The sequence below is a fragment of the Exophiala mesophila genome (genome assembly GCF_000836275.1).
Source record: "Exophiala mesophila strain CBS 40295 unplaced genomic scaffold supercont1.3, whole genome shotgun sequence".
NCBI classification, from domain to species: Eukaryota; Fungi; Ascomycota; class Eurotiomycetes; order Chaetothyriales; family Herpotrichiellaceae; genus Exophiala; species Exophiala mesophila.
In genome coordinates this window covers 1,314,699-1,334,234 of record NW_015622506.1, presented here as the reverse complement: position 1 = coordinate 1,334,234, position 19,536 = coordinate 1,314,699, and the positions used below count along the sequence as shown (strand labels likewise).

The following is a 19,536-nucleotide window of genomic DNA, read 5'->3' as shown; positions in this document are numbered from 1 at the left end:
GGAGCTCGTGTGAGTGTGGCTAGAGGTGCTACAGTTTCGAAGCCAAGGGGAATCTGAGCAACTGAAGCTGCGGTGCAACTTGAATGAAGTGCAACTGTGACAAGGCGACAATTCTTCTCTTCTCCTTCCTCTTCACGTGGTTTGGATGTTGAAACTCCAGTCGCTCCTTCCCCGCGTCTTCTTTTCACTTGCTGTCGGTGCCTGCCTTTGGCCTCGAGACCTTTTTTTGCCACACCGAGAAGCCCTCATGTCTACAAACCTCTAAATATTCTTCTGATCCCTCCATCTTCTCGTTCTCTCCATCCAGATCATCACATATCCTATCATGTGTCTATCCTGTGGATCAGGCTGGCCCTGGGGTAGACCAGGTGTCCAACTTGCCCCCGAACCTGTTCAAAAGCACACCGTTTTCCTTGACGATAACACTGGTTGGTACGAGGACACCAGAACTGTAAGTGAAGCATGGCGAAGCAATAGCTCGCCTCGCTCTTTCCTTTTTGGCCATTTTTCTGCTTACCCTTACATCCCAATCTGAAAAATTTCTCTCAATCACCATAACCCTCATTGTTGATCTCTTTCCTTGTCCCTCCTCTTCTTATCAAGCAAGCATCGTCTTCGGCCTCCCCCAACCTACCAGTACACCCCGTCCCAACCCTTTGCCATCATGGATATGTACTACAGCATGCCTGCTACCACGTATCTCCCTCCTGCCGGTCATTGGGAAGACACTGCCGACTGGCCAAAATCCTATTACTACATTCCTAACCAGAGCCCTGCACCACAGGGAATTCACCCACCAGGACCGATCTACTCTGCCGCACCTACAACGACATCTGCACAACCCGCAATGTACTACTACCCTGTGAGTTACCTCGGACACCCTGATCTATCTTATCTTACCAACTGACTCTCCTTGGTCAGGGTGGACAAGGCTTCGCCGCAGGATACTATGCCAATGGCATGTACTACGGTAGTCAAGCACCTTCTGCACCCGCTTCTGGTTGGCCCTGTGCGTCCTCATATACCTGTTACCCCCTACCTTCTGCCACGGCAGCTACATCACCTTTGAACGCCTGGGCTTACTACTCACCATATTGCGCAGTTGCTGGGCTAGCAGGTAATCCTCTGACCCCCGGTACCCTCTGGAGCCCAGCAAGCGCCACAGCCCAGGTTGCTGCTGCCATCGCCGCCAATACAGCACTCGCTCAGCAGCCCAATGCACCATCGTACTTTGTCGGTGGTACCCCTACTGAAATTGCCACCCAAGCCGCCATCATTCAAGCAAACCTCGCTGCTCTCTCTGCAGCTCAGCAACCCACCACACATGCACCATTCAAGCCCGGCAATGGCTCTCAAGTCTGGGTCAAGGAGGTTGACGGAAGCTGGACACTGAAGGATCTTACTGATGCGATCGATTTGGGTCCTGGTCACTGGGAACAACATGCTGTGAGCAAGTATTGGTACTTTATCAAGCACGTTGCGTGAAGGTTGTGGGTGGGCGAAAAGTCTACAGGAGCTGATGAGGGTAACTCATGGCTTTTGATGATGGAAGGAAGTTCGTTGGCAGGATTGATCGAGCATCATGGTCCCGGTTGAAATCAAAGCCCAAGGCTGACAGTGCACACTCGCTTGGATTAGCTTGGATTAGCTAGTCGGGGAGCCTACGGGAGCCTACGCTTCAGGGGCAGTCAAAACAAGGCTTGCGCTTCAATGACCACAATCAAACCACAGCTACATTGGTAGCACAACAATGCTGGTGCATACGCAGGACAGCGCCTTTGCAGTGAACAAGAAACCTTCATAGCCACAGTGTCATATCAATGAAGAATGCTGTCTATCCCGCTTTGTTCTGCAAGTTGTGCCAGCACCAGACTAGTCGTCTCGTGTCCAGACACAGGGGAAATTCAACTAGGTTTTTGGTGCTGTTGTAATCCAGGTCAAGACCGCACATGCCTGACAGCACTCTCCATCCACAACTTTGCATATTGCTGGTGTGCCCACTTTGTACGTGCATCCATGGGCTCCTTAGTCTTGTCTTCAACCACACCTTCTCCCTGGAAAAATACACTCTTCAGTCGAAACTCGGCAAACCCTTTGTCAAAGTCTGTCTCGGCTGAGATCTCAAAGAGACCATCCGACGGGCGTTGTCCATCAGGTGACTTCAGCGGCGAGTCACCACAGCGGATCAATATGCTCGTCGGAGTCTTGTCGAGCACGACGAAGTGGTCCGTGATTTCGGTGCCGATGTTGTAGGGAGATGACAACAGGTCGGGCTTGTCCCACAGCTGATGCGCCGTGGTGGTTGTGTTGCGATACTTGGCCGCGAGGTATCTCCGTTGGATACTGTAGCCTATTTGAAAGCGAAGTTAGATCTGCTTGTCCTAAACTCACAGATCTCTCTCGATTCGAACGTCGATCTCCTCGGCGACACTTGGAAGATGTCACGTGAGATGTCTAGGACTTGCAGAACCCCTTTAATGGCCAGATCCATCGCCAGAAGGCTCTGGATAGACACAGACTGCGAACTGAGACGAAGAACAACATACCGAAAGTGCCCCAAACCCCTTGACTGAATCCCTCGACCAATTTGGATCCACCGTTCTTCGCATCCTCTACCAACTCCGGACGCAATGTCCACAACGGTAATCGTCGCACAACTTCATCATGGAGTGTTGGATTGCCATTGGCATTGAGTTTTTTGTACCATTTGGTCGCAAAAACCGGATCGGTAACTGGATTCAGATCATTTACTTGAATGTGCTTGGTCCAGACGAAGAATCCGGCAATGCTGCTCAAGGTCGTTACCCCCACTCCTTGCAGAAATTTCGAGGTCAATGAGGTGGGCATTTTGATGTGACCGGAATTCAGTAGATCATCAGATACAATTCGATAGAGTGATGTTCTGGACTATTAAGAAATTTGCGAACTGAATATCGAGTATTATTAGATAGATATAATATAGCGCAGATATTCTGATCAGAGGTCCAAAGGCTATACGGGGACCAAGAGACGACCTAATTTAGCTCTTTTCCTCGGTCCAACGTCCCCCGAGTGCTAGAACCGTGATCTGGGTCACATTGAAATGCATCAACTTCCATTCTCCCCGTTACTATCCCAAGGTATTCACATTAACTACATCTATTCTCTGATAACACCTTGCCTCTCGACACATGTCAACCTTCTTGAATGACATGGTGAAGTTCACGAGTAAACGGCACGTGTTTACGGGACCCACAGCAGGGTTAATGCTCCACCCTATTACACCACGGCAAAGCATACAATCACATGCACATTTCTTGATTCAACTTTGCATCATTTCCTTCTACGACAGATTCTATCCAGACATCTCTGCCTACATCTTCATTCCTCCCCCACGCCAAATCAAAATGGCAACAGGCTTGTTCGCTTCCCTCCCCAAGCCAAAATACTCCGGCGAACATGAAGAAGTTCCACTTCATGCCCAACCCAAGGGTCCACGAATTGTTGGTCCTGGCGTGATTGATCAGTCGCAGGTCATTCTCAAGGTCAGTCTATGCCCACCGACATCTAGGCACACTCCTGACATTTCTCTATCACAGCGCTCCGGTCCTCCTGCATACGGACAACGATCAGGATGGCGTCCCCGATCCGCAGAAGACTTTGGCGACGGTGGTGCATTCCCCGAGATACCGGTAGCGCAATATCCTCTCGACATGGGCCGCAAGGGTAGCGGATCGAGCTCAAATGCTTTGACTCTTCAGGTTGATGCCGAAGGAAAAGTTAAATACGATGCAATTGCTCGACAAGGGCATAGCGATAGTAGAATTATCCATTCCAGCTTCAAGGACTTGATCCCTCTTCGACAGCAGGCAAACGCAGGCGAACTGAGTTTGGACCGACCCAGTCAAGAAGAGGTGGCTGCAAGTGCCGAAAAGACCAGACTTGCCTTGGAAAAACTGGTTTCGGGGGCAGTGGCCGCACAGAAGCCTAAGAACGTCAAAGGTGCCAATCGAGAAGAACCGACATATGTACGCTACACCCCGGCCAACCAGATGGGCGACAACTCCAAGAAAAACGACAGAATTTTCAAAATTGTGAAAAGGCAAGAAGATCCCATGGAACCACCAAAATTTAAGCACAAGAAAATCCCTCGTGGCCCGCCGAGCCCTCCTCCTCCTGTCATGCATTCTCCTCCACGAAAACTCACAGCCGAAGACCAAGAGGCATGGAAGATCCCCCCACCCGTGTCCAATTGGAAAAATCCCAAAGGTTACACCGTTCCTCTGGATAAGCGTCTCGCAGCCGATGGACGAGGATTACAAGATGTCACAATCAACGATAAATTCGCCCAGTTCGCCGAGGCCTTATTCACAGCCGACAGACATGCGCGCGAGGAGGTCAAGTTACGATCACAAATGCAACAGAAGCTAGCGGAAAAGGAAAAGATGGCCAAAGAAGACCATTTACGGGAAATGGCCCGCAAGGCAAGAGAGGAGAGACAAAAGACAGCTCCTGGGCGCAGAGATTCCGGATCACGACGAAGATCAAGGTCATATTCTGCCTCTTCATACGACTCTAGGTCAGCAAGCGGAAGTGATGATGAGGCTGCTCGTGAACGTGAATTAGCGCGGAAGGAAAGACGCGAAGAAAATGAGAGGAAGCTTCGTCAGAGTCGAATGGGAGCAGAGAAGAGAGTGCAGATGATGGCGCGAGAACAGAACCGAGACATTTCAGAAAAGGTGGCCTTGGGTCTTGCCAAACCAACACAGAACAAAGAGACCATGTACGATTCTCGATTATTCAATCAAACCTCGGGCTTCGACAGTGGCTTCAATGAAGACCAACATTACGATAAACCTCTGTTCGCCGCACAAGATGCCATCAACAGCATCTACCGTCCATCAGCGAACCAAGACGACGACGATGGTGGCGAGGAAGCGGCCGATGCCACTATGAGCAAGATTCAGAAATCCAATCGATTCGACAGTCTGGGGACTTCCAAGACGTTCAAGGGCTCCGAACTGTCCGAGCGACATGAAGGTCCCGTGCAGTTTGAAAAGGACAAGGATGATCCTTTTGGAATTGACTCTCTGATTGGTGAAGCCTCTGCAAAACACGACCAGGGTCAAAGCAAGAAGCGATATGGTCTTGAAGAGGCTGGTCCCAGTACCCGAGGTCAGAAGAGAGCTCGAGTTGATGACGATGACCATGATAACTAACATAGATCCACCGTGTTATACCTGTTATATTGTCGAGGTATGAATACATACATGCGTAAACAAACAAGAAACGTTCTTGACTCGTGTCCTTGGTGATTTGTCCTCCTCTTGTCCAAAAGCCACCCAGAAAACCCCTGTAGATCTCTACTTAATACTGCCCACAAGATATTCAACCCATCCCCATGACCATACTTTCCATCATCACCCTACCTCCCTTCCCGATAAATCCCCCAAAGATTGATCATCCTCGCTGCCTGACCCGGCGAGAATCCCGTATAACAGATATCAGAACTATAATCCATGAAATTATGAATATTATCCACACCACTGAATCCCTGTGGACCGTATGGCGTGGGCGGGTATGGAGATGCTGGTTGTTGACCTGATCCTCCTCCTCCTGATGAAGACCCGCTTGTGCCTGGATACAGTGTCGAAGGTTTCCCACTCGTAGGGCACGAATCAGGTGCGACTGAGGGACAGAAGCCTATATATGTATATATAATCATGAGCTTTGCTGGTAAGTATAGGGAAGCAATACAGTAGCAAAGAACAAAGAGGGAGAGGGGTGACAAGTATGAAACAAACTCGGAGGGACTCAACTGGTCGAAATCCGTTGTTGCGGCGTATCTGCCACATAATCACCGAAATCATCCTCAGAACATGTTTCGCCTTCAAAAGTATGGAGAAGGCCATTCCAATCTATTTATCCCAGGGTTAGAAAATTGACGATTCCGAGGATTTACAATGTGCAATATGTTATGCTCGGCTATGAGAATCAAAACACGTTGAGAGCAGAAGGTGGACTCACGACCAACTTCATGGACGGTGGTACCACCCATGTTATACCCTCCATAGGTACCGCCAGGCATGGTGGCGGATAAAATATTGCAGCCGTCGGTGATATAGCGAGCCGGTCTGGTGGAGGAAGTGATGCCAGCTGTGGGCAACGTGCAGAAGCCCAGCAAGGTGCTGCCATCGGGAGTGTCGGGATAACCATCGTTGGAGCGCAGTTGGCTTTGAAAGTAGATATTGAGAGTTGAGTAGGTGCCTTGACGGAGTGCCTGTTTCATGGCGACGTCGTCGCCGTTGCGTGCCCATACGTCGTTGGTGGTCCGCGTCACCCCTGCCAGTCGGTAGCCGATGCTGGAGTTGGCGAATGATTCGACGATATAGTTGAATTGTCGTTGAATCGTTTCGTCTGTCACGTAATTTCGAGACGACGGCGACGCACTCTCTGTGTCTGACACAATGTGCATGTATGTCTCGACGGTGAAGACTGCTAAGGCCTCGGATCGTTGGCGGTGTGTGTGGTTGTGTGTACTGTGGTCGATGGTCCAATACCGGCTTTTTACCAATGTGGCGTTCCAAAGCTCATTGTTTCGTGGTTCGTTCTCCCTCAGCCATCGGTGGGAGTGCCGAAGACTGGCTGAAGGGGGGTCTACACCACAGTTGCGTCGAATCGGCCGATATCGAGGTAGTCCTGCGAGGGCGATAGGTAGACAGAAGAGAGTCACCAGGTATATGGACACAATGCCATAGTGATGTAGAGACATATGCATGATTGGAGGATCACCACAAAATCACAGATGTGCATAAAGGAAAGAGATGAAGAGACCAAAGGAACGCTGCAAAGAAACCTGTCTCCAATAAGCGCATATGCACGACAGGGGAGTAACGTGGCAGGAATGTTGACGACCCAAAACCTGACATTCCATTCAAATTCTCTACAGAAACATCAAGAACCACAACAACAAACGCCATATAAATCGTAATCGGCCAAAGTCCACAAAATGGCGAGGCTTCCCAATATTTGGGGTTCTGGCCGAGAGCCCGGATGGTCTGAAAACCCCAACGCCATTGCCAGATTCTCAACCAGCGTCATCAACATCAAGAGTCAAATCACACGATGCGGTCAACACTCGTGTCACGACGTCCCTGGTCGAACTTCGCGACCGGTGCTAGTTGCTGTGGGGTTTGAGTCGTTATTCCAAGACAAATAGGTGTGGTCTCCAAGTTTCCTGCACTTTGTTAGCGACAATTGGTAGTTTTGGGATCTGTAGCATACCTTGGCCTGATCAGATTGGCAATAGTGAAAAGCACCCCGAGAACGATGCAGAGACCGCCGACAACAACATATGCAATCCCTAGGAATGAATTCTTTCCACCAATAACACTTCTGGTGGAAATCAAGACACTCTTGGTGCCTTCATAGACATCGACTGGGAAGACTGCGACAGTTAGTACGAGGAGAATACTAAAAAGGGTCACTCACAATCATAGATGTCCATTTGATAGATGCCGGCGGTCATAGTATCATCGTCATTTCGCAAAGCAAGTTTGCTGAAAGTAGGCAAGCCAGCGGTTCTCATCCAAACTTGGAACTCTTCGTATTGCGACAAGTCGGGAATGGGATTCTCATCGGTATAACCGTCTGGGTAACGAAGAGCCCAATTTGGAGGGGGCGCAGCCTCATCGTTGCGATAATTTGTCCGCCTATACAATTCCGCGTCACTGGACCACGCAATGCTTCGATTCGTCATGGTATAGGTCTGGCGCTCTTGTCCTCCAGCGGAGTTTACAGAAACGGGGCTGTTCAAGGTGTCATTGAACAACGAGTTTGCAATCAAGCCACATGGGTAGATCGGTCTGCCATCAGGGGCAAGTTTGATAGGATCGCATGAGCTCGAGTCAATGGTCCCCGCAGAAAGTGCAGCGCCCCTCAATTGATCGGTGTCAAGGGATCGGACATATCGTCGATGGTTTTGGTAGAAATTGGTCAAGCGGTAATAAAGATAGACAGGGGGGCCGATATCGTTGGGAATGGAAAATTGAAGGGTGCAGACATTTGTTTCGTCGATGGTCACGCTATAGGGAGGAGTGGTGGAGTTGACAGTGGTTCTCCATTGAGGGCGGATCGAACTGTTTGTAGTCCTGAACTCCGAGGAAACCTTGTTCTCTGGGATAGGAGTGAAAGAACTTGTTGCGGTGCTCGTGCAGTCTGTATAGTCGATGACTAGTTCTTGTATCTGGTCAAGTGGTTAGGCAACATTTCGGTCAACTCGGGCGCATACTGACGGAAGCACTCGCCCAGAGCAGTAGACCGCCAATGGGAGCAAAGATGATACCGATGCCAAAGAGGATGGGTAGAACGGTCTTGGGAGTAAGGATGGGTCTAGATCGGGGGTCAGCAACAGCGACAATTAATATTAGGGCGCAGGATATCCTACTGCCAGGCTTTTAAACGTTGCTGACGAAATGCAGTGTCTAGGCGGGTATTAGTGATGGAGATCGTAGACTGGTCGCCAACATGGACTTGCTAGCTGGTCTTCTGCTCTTCTGCTTCTTCACAGGTGCCTCATTGTGAGGATCTTCTTCCTGTATTGAGTCTGGTCTTTCCAGTTCGGTTTGGGACATGATGGGGCCGGATGTGGTGGAAGAATAATTTGGCAGCGGACGTCAGTCAAGGGGCTTGAGTCGCGAGAGACCTGGGTCAATTGGGCATTGCCGAGTCAATGGAGACGTCGATGAGGATGATGGGGAGATTCGATCGAGTGAGAAAAAAGGGTCGAGGGTCGAGGGTCGATGGTGGCTGTCGTCGAGGGGATTCTTCTGGAGGCTGTGGTGGAAGGAGCCTGGGAAGTCAGGGTGTCAGTTCTCCGGCCGTGCCTCCCCTGCCACAGTCCAGTCAGCAGAAGCTGCGCCTGATTGGCCAATTAGTGTCTCTCCTGGCTGTCCAGCCTGCGCACCTTCCGCCAGTTCCTCTAACAGCGCGTGAGAGCAAGCTATTCCCCTTTTATACTAGCGTGAATAGCACCAACTCCCCTCAGCTTTTTCATGTTCATCCAGATGAGATTCTTCCTTTTTTTCTCTTCTTTGTACAATACAAACTCATTCACGGACATGATTTATTGTAGGAGCCAGGGTTGCAGTCGTCCATGACACTGCACATCTCTTTCTCCTCTGCTATGTGTTTCCAAGATCAATTATTCCTGCGCCGTAGCTGGAGCTTGCAAGGACTCGCTTCCCATGATGCTTTTGTTCCTTACCGACGGTCGCTACAATTTTTTTTTTAGAAAATCTAAACGCCTGCACGATCTCGACTTGGAATTCATTGGCTCTTTGGCACAATTCGCAGACTTTCAGATCTATCAATCTAGGGGTTTCACGTGTATCTTCAGATCATTGCTACTCAAATATCCGAAATGCCCAAACCCTTCGCTCCTGACGCCGAAGCTGTGCGTTCAATTAGTGGTACATATCAATCATCATTTATGACTTCTCCCCGCCATTCCAGGTAGTTTCCTGCTTGGTTCCTGGGGCCAACCAGCCATGCTTTGCCTCAGTAGCCCCTCGATTCTGACTGTCATCTCTCTTGCCTTGCGAGTCCCCTCTTCCGTCAATCCTGGGATAGCCTTGGTGAATTCCAGGCGTCTGAACTTCTGTCACTGGTAATAACGCCGATTTGTGACGGAAATGATCAGCTTTTGTTCGTCTCTCTGCAGCATCCTCTGTACTGGTCCGATCGTAAAGATACAGACCGACGCACGTCAATCCGATGCCCAACAGTTGCACCTTCGTGGTTGAACTACGGAACCAGATGACTGCCACAATGATAACCCAGACCCGTTTGATCAGTGAAGCCACAGAGTAGGATACCGGTGACATCATCGATAGCAGAACAAATGCCATAATGTTTTGGAAAAAATGGAATATTCCATTAAAAACATACTCCAACAATAGTTCGCCATGGTCGAGTGTGTCTTTCTTGGCTGACAGGGAGAGGGACCCGTCTCTCCAGACATCTTGGAGAATCTCAAATCCCTCGGTGTAAATCCAGACCGGAGCCGAAAACATAAAAGCCCCGACGGAACAATAACAGAGTAGGTTGAGCTTGTCCAATTTTCGTGAGGGGTGGAGTTGATTGTGAGCTTCTGCACGCGACGCTTCATTGAACAACTTTTTGGAGAAGATGTTTTGCGTCACAAAAACAATGGCCGCAATGAACGCGGCTGTGATGCCCCAGAAGTTGGTGGAAAAGTCCGTCGAGCATGCCAACATGACTCCCAGCGTCAGCGGCACAAGTGATAGATATGTCGCTCGTTTGTACCGAATACGAAACACAACACGATAGGCCAAGACGGTAAAGAGGGGCGATAGACCCTTGATAGTGTGTACCAGTGAGACTGGAATCTTCTCCGTTGCATAGGAGCTCAGCAAATGGCCCAATAGTTGAAAGACCGAAAGAGGAAGAGCAGTATAGATGACATCCCAGGTGGGCCGTCGCAGCCCATTCCTAAGTGCAGGAATCATGTTTTTCAGACTCGGGAAGAGGGACGACAGACTCGTCAGGATGATGCACCAGGTAAAGACCGAGAAGAACTGCAGAATTGTCAATGTGGCCGGCTTTGGATATGCGTTCAGGATGGACTTTGAAGATGTGTTGGTCAAGGCTGATGTCATGTACCAAACGATGCAAAGAATCTAGCTAGAGTCAGCATACCGCCAGCACCATATATGAAAAAGGGACAACTGACAATGAGTTTGTAAGAGACCGGTGCTTTCAAGGCCTCGGCCAACTCCTGCGCATTCTCACTGACACTCCCCTGTCGGGTACGGAACTTGTTGATTGCATCACTGACACTTCTCTTAGATCGATGTCCAAACACCCCTGGTGGTCGGGCATCGCGTAACCTCTGGCTCGCCTTTCGCGAGGGCCATTTGAAGTCGGGGTGGGGAAATTGTCCGAGCGAAGGAGAGGAATCAGAAGGGCTGTCGACAATTGCGGAACCATTGGAGTTGTTGAGCGGAGGTTCACTTCCACCGGCGTCGAAGGATGGAAATCGTTCTCTGTTGTATTGGTTCTCAGGGTTTTTGTGAGGAGATAAGGATCGCTGGATGACAGTCTTGGATTCTGAGCTCTGGGTCATCGTGGTGCTCATAGTCAAGATTGTGGGCAGTCGATGGGTAAAAACGAACGGTGTCGACTTGCGAAATCGGCTGCTGCCAACTGGATCAATGTAATCTCAGGGCGTCAAGGCTATGCTTGCCATGTTGTCTATGAGCGCGAGACAAAGGCGTATTTTAGTCAACGAGTGGTGGTATACAGATGGGGGTATTCTGTCTGATCAAGTAACGAACGAGGTAATGCTGTCGACACAGGATCAAATCGAGGTTGTCTGTTCGACTCGGTAAGGCGCAGGTGCAAGTTTGCAAGTTTGCAAGTTTGAGGCTGTCGCAACATGGCTTGCGTCCTTTCAAAGCCACCAGATGCTGTGACCAGTCAGTGATGGCGAAAGCATTGCGTGGAAGACGTGACGCTATTCCTATTGCGGCACCTGACATCTGTCGTTTTCGGAGCAACATTATTCCAGTCAACATCTCTGGAGACTATATCCGAACCTCCATTCAATCACTAACCAGCCATTGCTAATATCTCTTGGTCTAGGATATCTTCTGATTTTGTACGAATACATCACAGTTTGTTCAAAGGTTGCTGTGAGATCCGACAACAAAGTAGGATGTGCCCGACCCAGTGATGACGCAGAAGTCATGAGGGTCATATATTGTGACCATGAGGTTAAGCTTGATCGTCCAGTTAACTTTCGGGTGGACAGCTGCCTGTCAGTTCTTTCACAGAACCCACTTTGAACAGGATGTCTTGCAGAGCAGCGTGGTGGATAACAGACAGATTTCCTTCTCACAAACCTGGCATACCCTTGGTCCTTTCAGGATTGGAACAAGAGGTGAATTACAAACCCTCTAGCTATGAACATGGTGTCACTGACAACGAAACAGAAGCTGTATGGGGCGCGGATCCTGCTGAGCGATATGGCGGTATTCAAAACATCTCAGTTGACGATGTTACTAAATTTGAGAGCCCCTTGACCCGGAATGCGACCGTCACCTGGGAGCGCCGCTTCTTTGATGCTCATAGGACCGAAGATAGCTCATTGGTTGAACTAGTCGTTGATTACCCTCATGTGGACTGGCATTTCTCTCAAAAGATCTACGGCTGGGCAGCCTTCCAATATCAAGCATGGGTCAAGGGCGAAATTTTCAATGCTGGCATCTCCAAACAGAAGGTCTATTTGTTTACCGACAATCTTTTGGAGCTTTGGATCAACCATGACCATTACTTTGGAGGAGACTATTATGCCTTTAGACGAGCCCCGATCGTCATAGATTTGGAACCTGGCCCAAACACCGTCAGTGCTCGACTAGTGGGGGATATTCGTTCCATGGGTGGAGCATATCCGCCAATTCTTCGAGCTACCCTCGAGGCTTTCATAGCCACGGAGAGCCTTTACCTCGATACCTCGGCCGTCTTGCTTCCTGATGTTGTTCAAGGTCGCTTTTGCAGTCCATATGGCAGTATCACGGTCAGGAATCAAGCTGACCATTGGATCTGTGTGCAAAGTGTTCATCAGCTGGGACCATGTGCCAACGAAGAGACGTCTGTGGTCGACGATGGCCTCTGCCTCGCTCCTGGACAAAGTCGGCCTTTACGCCTGCGACTCAGCCTTGACGCCTGTGGCCAGGATTTTGTGCAATTCAGTTTGAAGTACACAACCGCCAATGCCTCTACGGCCACCAAATCGTTTGATGTTCGGTTGCAATATGCATCCATTGACTCTGTACAAAAGGTCACCTTTCTGCACCCTAGCGGGGTCGTTTCGTATGCCATGTTGCGGCCTCCTTCCTCCACCTCGTCAACTCCAGAAAGTGTCCTCCCTGTTATGATAAACCTCCATGGTGCTGGAGTGGAAGCAGACAGTGATCAGGTTCGTGCCTCATTCGACGATGTACCGAACCTTCCAACATGGTTGCTCTTTCCCACGGGTATGAGCCAGTGGAGCAGCGACGACTGGCACACCTGGGGTTTTGCAGATACGCAAGCTGCAGTATCGATGGTCCCAAACTGGCTCGAGAGTGTGAATTGGACCGGGCAAGGCATTTCCCTCGACAAAATTCTGGTCACGGGACACTCCAATGGTGGGCAAGGCACCTGGTATCTTGCCTCGCACCAGCCAGATCATATTCTCGCCGCAGCCGCAGCTTCCGGATACACCTCAATTGAGAATTATGTACCGTATGAGATGTGGTCCGAGGCAGATCCTTTGCAAACCGCTATACTTCAGACTGCTCGAAGCAGCTTCCGTCATGAGCTACTGGTGGAAAACCTGGCAGGACTGCAAATTTTCCAGCAACATGGCTCTGCAGACGACAATGTCCCGCCCTATCATTCGAGATTAATGAACTCCTTGCTGGCTCAAAGTGGACACCACGTCAACTATTCCGAAATGCTTGGAAAAGGGCATTGGTTTGATGGAGCAATGACAACGCAACCATTGGTAGAGTTTTACGAAGCCAGTTTGCGACGCCATGACTCTCCTAAACGAGCACCTGAGCGCTTCACTTTTATCGTACCCAATAGTCATGACTTAGGGTCGCGATATGGTATCTTTGTCGATCAATTAGTCTCACCCGACAGGTTGGGCAAGCTTGAGATTACAATTGAAGAGACTGAGAACATGACGATGTGGCGAATTCGGTCTTGGAATATACACCGCCTGCATATTCTCTGCCTCCCTTCTGTGATCAACAACCCGGACCAGGTTATTTTTGACGGCATGGTCTTTCCGTTTGACCTCAATGAGACAAATGCAACCAACTCTTTTGTCAAGCTTGAATCAGATCTATGGTCAAGGGAGGTCGCTTCGGACTGGCGCACTCCGGAAAATAGGTATGGTCGCCAACGCGGGGCCTTAGATGCCCTTCTTCGCAGCAATGGATCCTTCCAGCTGGTGTACAGCTGTAACGACACACTGAAACTTGCCGTTCAAGCAAGCCGAAATTTCCTGCAATACTTTGGTGGTGATTCGATGATATTACCAAGCTCCAGATACGGAGAGGCTGTAGAGGGAGAGAGCAACGTGGTTCTGTTCGCGAAGGGAAAATCGCTCGTATCTTCGCGAATTTTCAATTTCCCGGTTGATGTCCAAGACGAAGGTCTTGTCATCAACACCAGAGACTCAGGGCGGCTTATGATTCCATATTCCAAGGGTATGGGTGGTGTTTGGCTGCGTCCACTTCACGGTGAGCGATTGGAACTGGTGGTATGGGGCGTTGACTTACTTGGGATGCGACATGCTGCCCGACTCCTTCCTACTCTCACCGGTGTTGGCCAACCTGATTTCGTTGTCTTTGACGCCAGCGCAACGTGGAAGGGCCATGGAGGATCCATAGCTATGGGATTCTTCGATCGCTCCTGGCAGGTGTCAGGAGGCTCATACCTTCCATAGCTGAAGTTGGAATTCGAACTGCCGCTTCTTGAATCCGCGCATACAGCTCACCGTCGCAGTCGCAGTCGCAGTCATGCTATCGCGTGACATACTGTCCCGTCGCGTCTCCAGGGCTTCTCTTCCCACAAAAGTCTCGGCGTGTGTTAATTTTCCACGAAGTGAAGGATTTGTTTTAGGCAGGCGCGTTTGCCATCGCATCGTCACAGAGGAAGGTGCGGTTTTGTTGACGTGCTTGTGTTTTGATCTTCACAGACTCTGTCCACTTCTTTCTGCCTTCTGTTTTGCTTTTCCCCCTTCTCTTCCACTTCATCACCCTCACCATTCCCTCCTTTTTCATCTCTTTCCCCATCAAATCTCAACCTTTCGCCCTTGGCTGAAGTTGAGAATCTCATCAACTGCGGGGAGCGCCTTGTTCCCTTGCTTGATCGCACTGACCTGCCTTCTTGGACTGCTCACTTCAACTTCTTCCTAGATCGTCACATGTTGCCTGAGCAGGTCTAGAGGTGTCACCTTCTCATGGCTCCATTTGTCTCTACTGGCTCCCCAAGATCCTTGAATCGTAAACCTACTCCTACAGTCAAGGTGAGACCCGATCTTGTTGATGAGAAGATGGCTGGCAACCCCAAAACCAACTAGGCAAACCTTTGTCCTCTCACAACATGAACCAATTCCCTCAACGCCTGTCCCTTCAGCTTGTTCGACTACTAACTCTTCAAACAGACCATCACAAACTCAAACACTGCTCGCCTACCCTGTGCCGCACCTCCAAACAACATTCATCCGTCAAATCGCAACGACAAGGTCTGTTGATCTGCCTTTGTAAGCCCTGTTAAGATCTCACTCGCTGACTTCATCTAGCCTCTTGCGGACACAACAAAGATGGAGGATATCTTGGCACGTTTGAAGCTGAATGATGCACGCAAGTCCAGTCATGAAAACGCCTCACTTGACCGTCTCCTCACCAATCTTCAAGACCAAAACAAAGCTCTGAAGAGACAAGAGGAGGAAATCAAGAACGATTGTGGCTCCGATGGACATCGACCTGTTTCTTGCGGTGGTTCTGATAACTCTGACAGAGGAGTTACAACTGCTCTTTCGTCCAAAGCTGAAATCGTTGGTCCGGCTATTTCGATGTCCACTGCCAAAGCAGACGCTGCTGAGATTGCCCGTGTCAAGCAAGAACTCGAGGATGCTCGATCTCTCATCTCTCGCCAAGCGCAAGAACTTGCTGAGACTCGTACGTTGAAGCAGACCATGGACCAAGCTATGGGACCACCTTCGGAAATTGGAGACACTGGTTCTTGCAATGAAATCTCTGAGCATACCATTGGTCATCTGCAGAGCACTTTCAATGCTTCAGCTCATCCCTTCACCTCAAATGCAGACCATTGGCCCATGCATGGCAATGTTCAGGTACATCAGGAACTATCCGAACCTTTGGCTGGAAATTTCGGACGAGGTCGCGGCATTTGGCAAAACCACTCAGGTTCAATGACCAATTTGTCTTCTACCAGTCTATCCGGGCCAAGTTATACCAACGGTCGCGATGTCCGACTCTCTAGCCAAACCAGCAGTGGTGTGTACAGCACTGGTCCCATCTCCCCTGTTGATGCCAGCTATCAGCAAGGACGAAACCTGCCTTTGCCCAATGGTGCTCAATCCTATGGAGGCAACGATCTGTTGGGTGTTACGTCTCAACTCGGAATGAGACGTAACGCTCACCCACTTCGGATCAACACTTCAGCTATGAATGATAGCCTGGCTGCTCTCGGAAACTTTGCTCCTGCGTCCTCAGCACTGACTCCACCGCCCATTACCCCTTCCATGGGCTATGGAACCAATCATTACAACTATCAGCAACGTGGCCTGCCTCCGATCTCACCTGCTGTCACTGACTTTCCAGGTTCGTCTGGACAAACTCCAGCCACTCCGTGGCCCATTTCGGTAAGTAAAACTTTGAAACCCAATGATTCAGGAGACTTACACATACTAGGCTGGCGGCGTTGGTGGTCAGACATATGTTACGTCTCTCGAACCCATGAATTATCGACGTCTTCTCGACAAGTCGGTCTCATGTGATTGGAAGTACATTGTGGACAAGATTGTTTGCAACAACGACCAGCAAGCAAGCATCTTCTTGCAACAGAAACTCAAGGTCGGCACTGCTGAACAGAAGTATGAGATTGTCGAATCGATCGTCAACCAGGCCTATCCATTGATGATCAACCGCTTCGGCAATTTTCTGGTCCAGCGTTGTTTCGAGCACGGAACTCCAGAACAGGTTGTTGCAATTGCTAATGCCATCAATGGCAACGTCCTTTCATTGAGCATGGACCCGTTCGGGTGCCATGTTGTGCAGAAAGCCTTTGACTCAGTTCCTGAGGACCACAAGGCTGAGATGGTTCGCGAGCTACTCCGACGCATTCCAGACACTGTCATTCATCGTTATGCTTGTCACGTCTGGCAAAAGTTGTTCGAGCTCAGATGGAGTGGAGAACCACCTCAGATCATGTTGAAGGTCAACGAAGCTTTGCGTGGAATGTGGCATGAAGTGGCCTTGGGCGAGACAGGAAGTCTTGTTGTCCAAAACATCTTCGAGAATTGCGTCGAAGATGAGAAGCGACCTGCGATTGAAGAGGTGATCAGCAACATCGACCTGATCGCCCATGGCCAGTTTGGAAACTGGTGCATTCAACATCTGTGTGAGCACGGATCTCCCCCAGACAAACGCCGAGTCATCGACCACATTCTTCACAATGCATACAACTACAGCATCGACCAGTTTGCATCCAAAGTTGTGGAGAAGTGCCTCAAAATTGGGGGTCCCGAGTTCCTGGATCGCTACCTCAGTGTCATTACGACAGCACACCCGGATCGACCACGCATCCCGCTGATTGACATTGCTGGTGATCAGTACGGCAACTATCTCATCCAATGGATCTTGATGAACACTCATCACCATCAGCGAGAGCAAGTGGCGATTCATATTCGAAAGCACATGGTGTCGCTGCGTGGTTCCAAGTTTGGCTCCCGCGTTGCGATGCTCTGCTGCAACCCGAATTCTGTCACTCGACCAGGGCCAGGCGCAGCCGTGAATCCATTCGGTGCCCCGGGTCAGCCACGTAACCAGTGGGCTCGGTATCGCTGAAAGCCAAGCACCATGCCACTAATCGACATGATGGCAATCTCATCTACTTATGGAACATCTCTGTCGAAATGCACGGTATGATAGCAATCGTCGATACAATAAGGAGCATATCCTACGGCTTGAATACTCGCTCTTCGGCAGGGTAGGACAGCAGCGAAACTCGACCAATGCGATTGAACCACCTCGACGAGTCATGTTGGCATATTTCATACTTGTATTTCTTTTATCAGCACACGCGTTTGCACATGGAACGAGCACCTGTGATCAATGTTGGGCAGTGGAGGGATGATTGGCTGTGGTGATCCATATCTCCAGGGGCGTGGGGCAGGGCCAAAAGTATGTTGCGGAATGTGACCATGGAGCAAGGATATCTATCTTTCTTAACGGTGCATTCTAGCCAGATGCATGGTACTGGAAGTGAAAGGATATGTCCTGTTATCGAGTCAAGTCATGCACAAGCACGCGGAATAGTCACAGAGCATGTAATTAGTTAGCATAGGCATGAATCACACAAGATCATGGCAGATGTACACGTTTTATGGCTAGCACAATACGACATTGGGTCAGATTTGGCTATGGCGTTCTTACAGGATCGGACGGAAACCTCGGTCGCTCAGATGTATTGACTTGATTTTAGTCCTTGCCTAACAGTCCACTATCTGGGATCGCATTGGGCTTGAGTATATTGACGACGCCGGTTCCCGTTTCTCTATGGCCGTTGACGTCAACCTGGGAAGCTGTGTTCTGGACTGCCGAAGCTGACGGATCCACACTTGATTTGACGGCTTGACCGGCTTCTGGGTGGTCGAGTTGTTCTGCCACTGTCGACGAGGCCGCTGTCGATTCGGTCGACTCCCCCACCCCAGATTCTGTAACTGCGTCCGCACCATCCTTCTCCCAAGGTTTCCGTCTCCGAGGTGTCTTATCTATCTTGCTCGACCCAGGCTCCAGAACTGTCGTCGGGATTTCTTCGATGCCTGGAACGGGAATGTTGCGCGTAATCAGGTCAACTATCGCTGCAAATGAGGTCGGGTAGGGTGGCGGTTCATCTGCGGTTGACTGTGGCTGGGGATTGGGAGAAAGCGTGGATGATGAAGATGTGTTTGCTGTTTGTTGGGAGGATTGAGCATCGAGCGACGAATCAGTATGGGCAGGGGGAGGGGCAGGTGATTGTTGGGTTTGAGGCGAAGATTGTGAAGTAGGCTGCGCTTGAGATGATGATCGAGTGTTTTGCCATGTGGAATACGCGCGTGCGTCGATTGGTGTGGGAAGATTGTATTTCCTATTAAGCCATGCTCTTCAGTGTTAGCCTCTGGCATGTTTTGTCTGAAGCAATTGGGTATTGCCCGCGATCTCTTGCTTGAACCACTGCATTCTGCGAGTTGTTTCAAAATGTCTGTAGCCACATTTATCTTGATTCGTTGTCTGAGGCTTTCCTTCTTTTGCCATATCGTAGTTGTATTTAATTGGCCGCAGCCGACTGCGGTCGTTCCACCAGTGTAACTCACCTTTCAAAATAGAAACATTCGGCGCTCCTCACTAGGTCAGCCTTCTCGACCAATTCCTCTCTCGTCGCAGGGGTCTCTGGATGACCTAGAATCGCCGATAATCCCAACTGATATTCGGAGTCTGCGTCAAAAGGATAGCGGCTTAGAGCCTCGAAGATCTGGGCCTCGGTAGGGACCGGGTGTGGATGTGAGGGTGTTGTCGATGTCGCCATGTCTTTGGGGGTTTGTGGTATAGTTTGAGGGTTGCGGAGTTTCCTGGAGATTGACTCACAGCGAGAACTCACCGTTTCTGTGTAGGCATGCGATCAAAACTCGTCCGAATATGGCTGCAATATGTTGAGCTTTGCGAGATCCGAGGCGTGGTCTGAAGCATGTGTTAG

General features: G+C 50.0%; 9 protein-coding genes across 9 annotated transcripts; 4 read left to right on the top strand and 5 right to left on the bottom strand.

The window, feature by feature from the left end:
• Positions 1-664: 664 nt before the first annotated feature.
• PV10_04111 (uncharacterized protein) lies at positions 665-1,485 on the top strand (the record flags this gene model as incomplete). Its single annotated transcript, XM_016368633.1, has 3 exons — positions 665-862; positions 922-1,009; positions 1,103-1,485. The coding sequence occupies 3 exons, from the start codon at positions 665-667 to the stop codon at positions 1,483-1,485; spliced, it is 669 nt and encodes a 222-aa protein (XP_016224421.1).
• A 267-nt stretch (positions 1,486-1,752) lies between these two features.
• Positions 1,753-2,954, bottom strand: PV10_04110 (uncharacterized protein). The gene is made up of 2 exons (XM_016368632.1): positions 2,547-2,954; positions 1,753-2,350 (listed from the first exon to the last, which is right to left on the bottom strand). Exons 1-2 carry the CDS (start codon positions 2,845-2,847, stop codon positions 1,938-1,940), a joined length of 714 nt encoding a protein of 237 aa, XP_016224420.1. The 5' UTR covers positions 2,848-2,954; the 3' UTR covers positions 1,753-1,937.
• A 403-nt stretch (positions 2,955-3,357) lies between these two features.
• PV10_04109 (pre-mRNA-processing protein 45) lies at positions 3,358-5,259 on the top strand. Its single transcript, XM_016368631.1, has 2 exons — positions 3,358-3,524; positions 3,579-5,259. The coding sequence occupies exons 1-2, from the start codon at positions 3,387-3,389 to the stop codon at positions 5,196-5,198; spliced, it is 1,758 nt and encodes a 585-aa protein (XP_016224419.1). The 5' UTR covers positions 3,358-3,386; the 3' UTR covers positions 5,199-5,259.
• A 534-nt stretch (positions 5,260-5,793) lies between these two features.
• Positions 5,794-6,757, bottom strand: PV10_04108 (uncharacterized protein; the record flags this gene model as incomplete). The annotated part of the gene is made up of 2 exons (XM_016368630.1): positions 5,794-5,897; positions 6,007-6,757. 2 exons carry the CDS (start codon positions 6,755-6,757, stop codon positions 5,794-5,796), a joined length of 855 nt encoding a protein of 284 aa, XP_016224418.1.
• A 17-nt stretch (positions 6,758-6,774) lies between these two features.
• Positions 6,775-8,830, bottom strand: PV10_04107 (uncharacterized protein). The gene is made up of 6 exons (XM_016368629.1): positions 8,516-8,830; positions 8,426-8,462; positions 8,274-8,370; positions 7,471-8,224; positions 7,264-7,426; positions 6,775-7,216 (listed from the first exon to the last, which is right to left on the bottom strand). The coding sequence occupies exons 1-6, from the start codon at positions 8,610-8,612 to the stop codon at positions 7,123-7,125; spliced, it is 1,242 nt and encodes a 413-aa protein (XP_016224417.1). The 5' UTR covers positions 8,613-8,830; the 3' UTR covers positions 6,775-7,122.
• Positions 8,831-9,315: 485 nt separating this feature from the next.
• On the bottom strand, positions 9,316-11,444 carry PV10_04106 (uncharacterized protein). The gene is made up of 2 exons (XM_016368628.1): positions 10,733-11,444; positions 9,316-10,679 (listed from the first exon to the last, which is right to left on the bottom strand). The coding sequence occupies exons 1-2, from the start codon at positions 11,135-11,137 to the stop codon at positions 9,468-9,470; spliced, it is 1,617 nt and encodes a 538-aa protein (XP_016224416.1). The 5' UTR covers positions 11,138-11,444; the 3' UTR covers positions 9,316-9,467.
• A 170-nt stretch (positions 11,445-11,614) lies between these two features.
• Positions 11,615-14,565, top strand: PV10_04105 (uncharacterized protein). Its single transcript, XM_016368627.1, has 2 exons — positions 11,615-11,941; positions 11,994-14,565. Exons 1-2 carry the CDS (start codon positions 11,770-11,772, stop codon positions 14,498-14,500), a joined length of 2,679 nt encoding a protein of 892 aa, XP_016224415.1. The 5' UTR covers positions 11,615-11,769; the 3' UTR covers positions 14,501-14,565.
• A 638-nt stretch (positions 14,566-15,203) lies between these two features.
• PV10_04104 (uncharacterized protein) lies at positions 15,204-18,149 on the top strand. Its single transcript, XM_016368626.1, has 3 exons — positions 15,204-15,301; positions 15,359-16,444; positions 16,494-18,149. The coding sequence occupies exons 2-3, from the start codon at positions 15,380-15,382 to the stop codon at positions 17,646-17,648; spliced, it is 2,220 nt and encodes a 739-aa protein (XP_016224414.1). The 5' UTR covers positions 15,204-15,301; positions 15,359-15,379; the 3' UTR covers positions 17,649-18,149.
• Positions 18,150-18,187: 38 nt separating this feature from the next.
• PV10_04103 (uncharacterized protein) lies at positions 18,188-19,536 on the bottom strand. Its single transcript, XM_016368625.1, has 2 exons — positions 19,157-19,536; positions 18,188-18,930 (listed from the first exon to the last, which is right to left on the bottom strand). The coding sequence occupies exons 1-2, from the start codon at positions 19,366-19,368 to the stop codon at positions 18,282-18,284; spliced, it is 861 nt and encodes a 286-aa protein (XP_016224413.1). The 5' UTR covers positions 19,369-19,536; the 3' UTR covers positions 18,188-18,281.